Here is an 8,782-nt window from a genome sequence, read left to right as displayed (position 1 = left end):
AAATTATCTATATTATCATATTTCTACCATCCATAAACTGTGCTTAGTCAGACTATGCTATTATAATAACAAAACAATTAAAATTAAAATTAAAATTAAGCAATGTATTTGGATTCAATACAAAATAAGGAAAAGTTTAGCTGACCTAATTTTGAATGTTGTGGAATTAAACCAAAATTTATTTTTAAAATATTATGTCATAGAATTAACCAACTTACCTCAATTAGATAAGCATTAATGAAATGTTTGCTCTCAGATTATTTTAAAACAACAAGTCTGAAATTTTTTAATGGAAGAAAGTATATATTCTTTATCATTTATTTTTCTGATGAAAATTTAGTTAGCAAATTTTGCCAATTTTACAACAGAAGTGTATTAACTTTTATTAAAGTGCAAAAATGAATATCAATTGATTATTTTCCTTGCCCACTATAGTTTTCATTACTTAATAAAAATTATGGAAACAAAAGAGACTGTTAGTTGCATATAAAATAATGCAATTTTGAGGGGTTTTTTTTTTGGTTTTTTTAATGCACTCTCCTGTGCACATAAATTTTTATTTTAAAATATCTTCTAAATACCGATCTTTATTTTTCTACTCACTTGTTGACTTTAAAAAAAAAATTCTGTCTAGAGGAAAGGATACAAAATAAAATAATTTAACTTGTCAACCAAATCCATATACTCTGGTCAAGATATTTTTATTTTGTGTCTGCATGATATCAATTGAAAATGGAGGGGAAATCAATCTACAACTTGACTATTATTTTTTTTAATGTCAGAATTTTATATTTAGAAAATCATTGGGTATTTTTGCATTTTATCTTGTTATCTCCTGCCATACAGACATATCCTGAATGCCTATTACTCAAGCTCCAATTTAATTTCAGAAAAACTGCTGGTGAACAATTTTCAAATGATTTAAATATAATAATATTATATATTTCATTCATCAAAATAAACTAGTTTATTTTCTGACGCAGCCTCATTGAACATCATGTTAATGTCATTCTTAAATCAACACCAGGCTGCTTTAAGCCCATTCAGGGGAACTCATCCTGGTCTAGGAGAAGGTGGGAAGCAGAGTTAGCCTTTTAACAGGATTACAGATGGAGGGTTCTCTCACTTTATTACTCTTTTGTCCTCAAAGTAATATTTTAGTACTACTAAATAAATAAAGGAGTCCTGGTAGCATTGTGCTAACCACAAGGTTGGTTAGTTCAAACCCACCAGCCATGCCATGGAAGAAATAGAAGGCTTTCTGTTCCCATAAAGATTTATGGCTCTGGTTTGGTGCTGCCAGGTTGACAGTTCAAATCCACCAACTGCTACTTGGAAACCCATACACATCACTATGAGTCAGAACTGACTTGACAGTACTTAACAACAACAACAAACTATATAGGATTGCTATGAGTCAGAATCGACTTGGTGGCGGTGGGAAACTGAGAAACAATTTAGTGTCAATCTGCTCAAAGGGGTAATTGAGTGGTACGAAGAGTTAACATGGTAGGTTGCGAATCAAAAGGTTAAAGAAAAAAGTCCAGACAACCTACTTCTGGATTTTCAATCATTGAAAACTCCATGGAGCACAGTTCTACTCATACACATATGGCCCACCATTAGTCACAGCCGACTTAACAGCAAGTGCAGCATTTAATACAATACTTATAATCAATCTCACGTTCCAAGAATTTATCTTAAATACAATCTATGATGGTGATGGTGAGGGAAGGGAAAATTCTTCATGGGCTAGAGGGTAGACACATGTTAACACAGGTGACAGGGCAGGCAATATAAAAGAGGCAGGTTAGCAAGCAATAGACGAAGGTTGACGGAGGTACAGGGAGGAATGCAATAGAGATAAATGTTGTTAACTGTTGGTACATGGAGGAAGTTGCAACCATGTAATGAAGCAAAGTACATGATTTGTTGAAAGTAAAACTGATGATCTGCTCTGTAAACCTTCCCTCAATCTACAATAAAAAGGTGGGGGAAAAAGAAGAATTTATTTTAAACAATTACCAAAAAGCAACAGAAAAAATAAATTTAGTTATAAGAATTCAATTTGTATGGTTTAATTTCACCAAGCAGTAGGACTCTTTGGTTTTTTTTTTTAACGTTTCTGAGACAGATTCCATTCAAGGATATGCACCAGAAGAAATGATAAAGGCCAATTCAAATAACTTCATATTGCAATGGATAAAATTTGTTTAAAATAATATAATAATTTAAAAACATATTGCTCTCACTAAATACTAAGTGTGAATGCCAAAAACAGCCACAAGTTCAAAACTAAGTGACCGAATGAGCTATTAGTTTAAAGAGTCCCTCTCAACAAAGTCACTGTCAAGCTACATAATCCCTTGCCTTTAATATAGGCTTAGGTATGGCACTGTGGGCTAATGCACTGGACTGCAAAGTTGGTTTGAACCACAAGGTCGCTGGTTCAACTCACCAGTTGCTCCTTGGAAACCCCATACAAGGTTGCTATGGGTTGGAACCGACTTGATGGCACTTAATAACAACAACAACATCTTTATAATATACTTTCAACATTGCTTGTGTTACTGACTCTCTGTTGTTGTTGTTGTTGTTGTTATGTGCCGTGAAGTCAGTTCCGACTCAGAGCAACCCTATACAGGGTTTCCGAGGCTGTAAATCTTTACGGGAGCAGAAAGCCTCATTTTTCTCCCACGGAACAACTGGTAGTTTAGAACTGCTGACCCTGAGGTTAGCAGCCTGATTCGTAACCAGTATGCTAGATTGCTAGACAAACACACACACACACACACACACAATGACAGGACTTTACTTAATGTTTTTGCTGATGAATGTGGGTTATTTTGGTGAAAGGAAATAGATGATTTCATGACAAGTATTTTAAGATTTAGCAGGAAAAAAGCAAATGCTTTGTTTATGGTATACTCAATATCATTATTGATTACATAAAATGTGGTAAGAAGAAAGCATACAAGGGGAAAAAAAGAGCAACTGATGTTAGATAAAAGGATGAAACAGTGGATGTAAAAGCTCCCCATTTTTACTTAGCTAAACTCTAATGTTCTGCTGTGCACAAGTTCGCTGTGAGTCGGTACCGACTTTATGGTATCTATCAACAACAAACTCTAATGTCAGAAATCTCTTCTTGGCAAAAAATAAAAATAAAAAGTAAGTCTTCTCTGAGGTCTCATTTAACTAATGTATCTCAGTAGATTATGCTATGGAAGTCTTACTTAATATTAATAAAAATATGTATTAGTAAGAATTTCATAGCATACTCTACTGAGGTAAACTAGTTAATCTAATAAAATATGTTTCACTGATTAAAGATTTCTGATTTGTTACTTGAAATATTTTTGAATTACTAATTTGTCTTAAATCTGGAGAAAGTTTTAAAATTAATTTCCAAATAATTAAAGTTCCAAGTATTAGTATGAATTATTGAGCATTTTCTCTAACTGGATAAAGAAAATGAAAAAAAATATAAAAATAATATATATCTTGGCATAACCACAATACTGTACCTCGGTTGTCCTATTCACCATCATCTGAAGCAGTGTTGTGTGGGAAAAAGAGGGAAGATATTACACAGTGCAAAATTAAGGAAACAATCAAGTTGCTCACTGCAATTGGTTATACTGTTTCAACATGTCTAAATGCATTCTACTGAGAAAATACAGCCCACAACACTATACATTATAGTATTATCTTTCTGATTCTGTTTCTATTAATTATGACTATACACAGAAAACATAGACTTCTAAAAATGTTGAACCTAAGAAAAGAAAAACTGTCTTGCATTTATTATTTTTTGTTTGTTGTTATTTTACCCAATAGACAGCCCCCTCCTTTCTGAAATACCTCTGAAAGGAACTGATCTCTTTTCATGACCAGAAGTAAGTTTGCATTATCATCATGGCCTACTTCTTTATCATGCCCCTGGAGGAATCTGGCAGCCGGAGAATTCTTTCCACAAATGCCTTCAGCTTTTACCTTAGATTGTACGTCAGCATTGTGATCATTCTGAAGCAGAAGTGCGGCAGATTTGGTGTCATCTTTCCTGGCTGCAATATGCAGAGCTGGTAGCCTCACTTTCCCCTTGGTGTCATTCTCCAAGAGGATGGCCACTGCCTGGTTGTGTCCTTGCTGGAGGGCCACAGCTAGGGGGGTAAAGCCATCCTGGTAAAAAAGAAGCAGAGGGGAAAAACTCCATAAGCATTTGGACTCTTGGGATTCAACACTAAACACTGGTAACAACTAAAATTGAGGGAAAATATTACTGTGAACTTTAAAAATGGACTATAAGGACTCTGAGGTAAAATGGTAGAGTAAGCAGATACACTGAGGCGAAGACCCTCTGCAGCAAACACATACTGCAGAGATGGTGATCCTGGAAACTTGAGCATCAGAGAATAGGACAGAGAGGTGAACTGAGTGCTGACTGGAAGAGAAAGCTGAACAGCAACAGTGAGAAAGAAGGAAAATGGGTGGACTATTGGTGGCGTGGCATGGTGTGGCCATCTTGAGCTTTTGCTAGTAACTGTTGCTACAGCAGTCTGTGGGCACAAGATTAAGCAGGAGACTGGTGGAAAACAGGTGCAATTCTTCCTTGTTTTGGTGCCTTTTGGTAACCAGGGGCATGGCCAGTCCCTGCCCTTGCAAACCCAGTGGCCAGCGGCACTCCATCCTGCACAGCCTATGCTCTGCATGGGGTCTGGCACCTGGCAGAGCACCTCTGGTTCTGGAGGTGCATGAACCCACTCTGAACTATGCTGCACAACAGTGAACACAGAGATAACTGTGTTTACACTTCCAGTCTCTACCACACCCACCAGGAGACAGGTGCTGAGAATACACCAATATTCAATTATCCACTAAATATAAATGGAAACATATAACTATAAATACCACACCACAATGTCTTGAAGAAAACAGACAATTTTTGCTTACACACACAAAAAAAATAATACAAAGTAACTCAAACAAGTCACTAAAATACTGAGTCAGAAACTATAACATCAGAAATGGTATCAGAATTACCTGATAAGAAATCTAAAAGAATCCTAATAAGGCAAAGTCAATAGATTGAGAAAGATCAAGAAGACTACAGATGAAATCAAGGAGACGATATACAAAACTATGGAAAATTTCAGGAAACTGATAAAGTAATTGAAAAAAAGGGATCATACAAAACAACAATTAGAAAGACAAAATATTAAGCTTGAAGATAAATCGCTCAGTAATTATCTGTGACAAGGACCATCAAAAAAAGAACCAAAAACATAAAGAAAGTCTAAGACAAATAACTTACATGTAATAGGAATTCCAGGAGGAGACAAAAACAAACAAACATAACGAATACTGTCCAAGAGTTGTAAGACGAAAACTCAAACATCTTGAAAGATAACAAGAGAGCCATTCAAGAAGCTGAACAAACTCCAAATAGGATAGACACAAAAGAAAAACACTAAGACATATTATAATCAAACTTTTCAAAACCAAAACCAAGGAAAGAATCCTCAGAGCTGCTCACGAAAAACAAAAAATATACCTAAAAAGAGTATAAGACTAAACACTGATTTCTTAGCAGAAACCATATAGGCAAGAAGATATGGAATTACATATATAAATCTCTGAAAGAAACAAATTGCCAACCAACAATAATCTATCCAGAAGAAGTGTCCATCAAATATGATGGCAAAATCTGGTCATTTTCAGACAAACAAAAATTAAAAGAATTTGGAAAACCCAGATTAAGCTTACAAAAAATACAAAAGGAATTCTTTGGACAGAGAACCAACAACAGTATACAACAACCTGAGACTAACCTATATGACAATATCACCTAGGTTCAACCCAGTTATATAGAGTATGCAAAGTAAAATTGACCAACAAGACTGAAAACAGAGAAACAGAGATACAGTTGCAACAACAACAAATCAACTAATAAGAGGGACTAATATAATTACATAACTTCCAAATGAGGAAGAAAACAAATATATTTTAAGAAAATGTTTAAATAAAAATAAGCCTAATTGCAGTGACATGACCATAGAGGACTAGAGTGGAGAGTGAAGTGTCCAGCTGATATTAAATGAGGGGAGATACACAAAAACACCCACACTTGCAGATAGTACCCACTTGACCTGGCTTCGATGGCTGGATGATCAGAACTTGACTAGAAGAAGAAAGAAGAGGAAAAAAAAAGGAGTAACACTCTACAATTTAATGAACTTTACCTATACTTATGGATATACTAGCTCAAAAAAGGGAACATATTTCTACAGTGACGAGCTCCCACTCCCTCGGAATACAGGGTTGACAGGCAATTTAAACATTGGCTACTCAAAATAGGGGGCTAAAAAAGCCAAAAAGTGACTGGTTTACAAGCTTTCAAGAGGGTGCCTAGTTCCAGATGGGTCAGGGGAAGTAGAATCTCCACTGAATGGTTTCCAATTTGTTCGGATAGGGCTGATGAAAGGAGATGGAGATAAGACTCTTGAGGTACAATAGTGAATAGTTGCTATCAGGACTGACTGTGAGGGTCAGAAATGCAAAGGTAGATGCAATCACGGAGGGAAGTGATTGATTTTGCAGTCCAGGAGTGGACTGCATCAAGTGAGAAGAGCGAAGTGCGGGAACCTACCCAGAGAAACAGTGATGCCAGAGATGGAGACAGAGACGAAGACGTGGACAAATGGTGCAGCTGGGAACAATGGACTCAGGGAGGGAGAGGGGCTGTGTGCTGATGGCCAGAGGTCAGGGCTGTGGGGTGTACCCTTTGGTTATTTGATGATGCATGGAGGGGACTGTAATCATTGCAATGAAACAAAATACAATAGGGTGAATGTAAAACTGATGTTCACCCATGTAAACCCACATAATTCACAATAAAAACTTACCAAAAAAAAAGCCTAACTGTAACCCCCAAAACTAGACCAAACCTTACTCCTAGACCTAGCCCAACCATTATCCTTAACAATAACCATAGACTTAACCATAACCATAACCATATGAATTCCTATGCCTATCCTAAACTATCCATGGCCACAACCCTAACCCTCACTTCTCACTCCTACCCATAACCACCTCAAAAAGTAGATTATAATCAGTCAGTCACCATACTATGAACTAGTTTAATAAGATTTTGTTCACAATGTCTTCTACACGTTTTGAAAAAAATCTTCATTTCAAAGCACACTACATAATAGGATGTGCTAAAAAAATATGTTTACAGTGGTAAAATGGAATGTGGAATCAACCTTAAGTAATGCTCGTTTATTTAAAGGGGGAAAAAAGTAGGAAGGGTAGAAAGAATGGGTGCCAAGTTTGATTAGGGAGAAAAACTATAATAACCCAAACAGGGAAATAAATTAATCATGCAAATAGCTAAAACCAAAATCTATATTGGTTAGGAAACATTAATGACTGGATGATAAGTTCTATTATCAATTCAGGTTTTGAACTTTGGGGACATAATACGATATTATGTCAAATTAGGCTAGTTCATTACCTTTGTACTTAGTAGTTTAATTTTCCATTGTTTCAATTATTTAAATATAAAGTTACATGTGCTGGGTCATCAGTTTCCATTTAAAAAAGAAAGATAAGCTAACAAGCAATTGTATTGCACACATCACACTACATTAAAGGAGTTTTGGGGATACAAGGATAACCATGCTGGAAAAATTGGAAGGCCAAGGTTTCCCTTCAGGAGCATGTACTAATTTTCTGGGAAAGTGACAAACAAATGAGAAAATTACATATTCTAGTATCTATTGATGTATGAACTTGGCTTAGTTTGAAAACAAGTCTCAGGGTTAGTTAGAATTTTTCATTCATACAGAGCAATGTTGTTGTTAAGTGCCATTAAGTACTGTCAAGTCGGTTCCAAATCATAGCAATCCTGTATAAGGTTTCCTAAGAGCACATGGTGGGTTTGAACTGTTGGCTTTGTGGTTTGAAGTCCAGTGCTGATCCTATAGCACCACACTAAGAGTGCATACAGAGCAATGTTGTTGTTGTTAAGTACCGTGGAGTCAGTTCCAACTCATAGTGACCCTGCACAGAGTTTCCAAGGCTGCAAATCTTTATGAGAGCAGAAAACCTCATCTTTCTCCCACGGAACAGCCAGCAGTCTTGAACTGCCGACCTTGAGGTTAGCAGCCCAGGTCGTAACCACTACACTACCAGAGCTCCTTATATACAGAGCAACAGGATGGTACATATGATATGATCCATTGTGTCTGGATTATAGTCTTTATATGTACCACACAGAGCAATAGAAAGGTATATATAAAGACTATAATCCAGACACAATGGCCATTTACCACAATCCTAACTATTCAATATTTCCAATGATAATGTGTAACAAGATAATATTGATTTTTGTGCAAAGATCATTTCCGTTAAGTATCATATCATGCATGAACTACCACAATGAGAATTGAATTTTAAAAAATCATTACTTAACAGGCTAAAAGAATAAAGTGTGTAAAATTTTTAAATGAAAAACACTTGCTTAAATTTACAGGTTTATATAAAACAAATGAAATACTATATGAAAAAAGCACAGACTCAGTATCATATAGCTATTTAATTTTATTATCCTTCCAACTTGATGTGGCTCTGGTGGACAAGCACTGGAAAATGTCAGTGGTTCAAACCCATCAGCTGCGCCTTGGAAACCCTATAAAGGATTGCTATGAGTTGGAACAGACTTGATGCAACTTATAAACAACAAAGAGCCTTGGAGCATCTTATATTAAAAGAAAGTGAA

The 8,782-nt window shown here is 35.9% G+C and overlaps 1 protein-coding gene across 1 annotated transcript in view; it reads right to left on the bottom strand.

Annotated features, from left to right (window-relative positions):
• Nucleotides 1–8,782, bottom strand: part of ANK2 (ankyrin 2, neuronal) — a 514,556-nt gene that overhangs the window by 198,155 nt on the left and 307,619 nt on the right. Inside the window, exons 6-7 of the mRNA XM_006872258.1 lie at nt 3,997–4,182; nt 3,528–3,551 (exon numbers count right to left, since the gene is read on the bottom strand). Of these exons, the coding sequence (XP_006872320.1) occupies nt 3,528–3,551; nt 3,997–4,182 (210 nt within the window). The remainder of the gene's footprint in view (nt 1–3,527; nt 3,552–3,996; nt 4,183–8,782) is intronic.

The sequence above is a fragment of the Chrysochloris asiatica genome, unplaced genomic scaffold (assembly GCF_000296735.1).
Source record: "Chrysochloris asiatica unplaced genomic scaffold, ChrAsi1.0 scaffold00188, whole genome shotgun sequence".
In the NCBI taxonomy this organism is placed as follows: domain Eukaryota; kingdom Metazoa; phylum Chordata; class Mammalia; order Afrosoricida; family Chrysochloridae; genus Chrysochloris; species Chrysochloris asiatica.
This window is presented reverse-complemented; position numbering and strand designations above follow the sequence as displayed.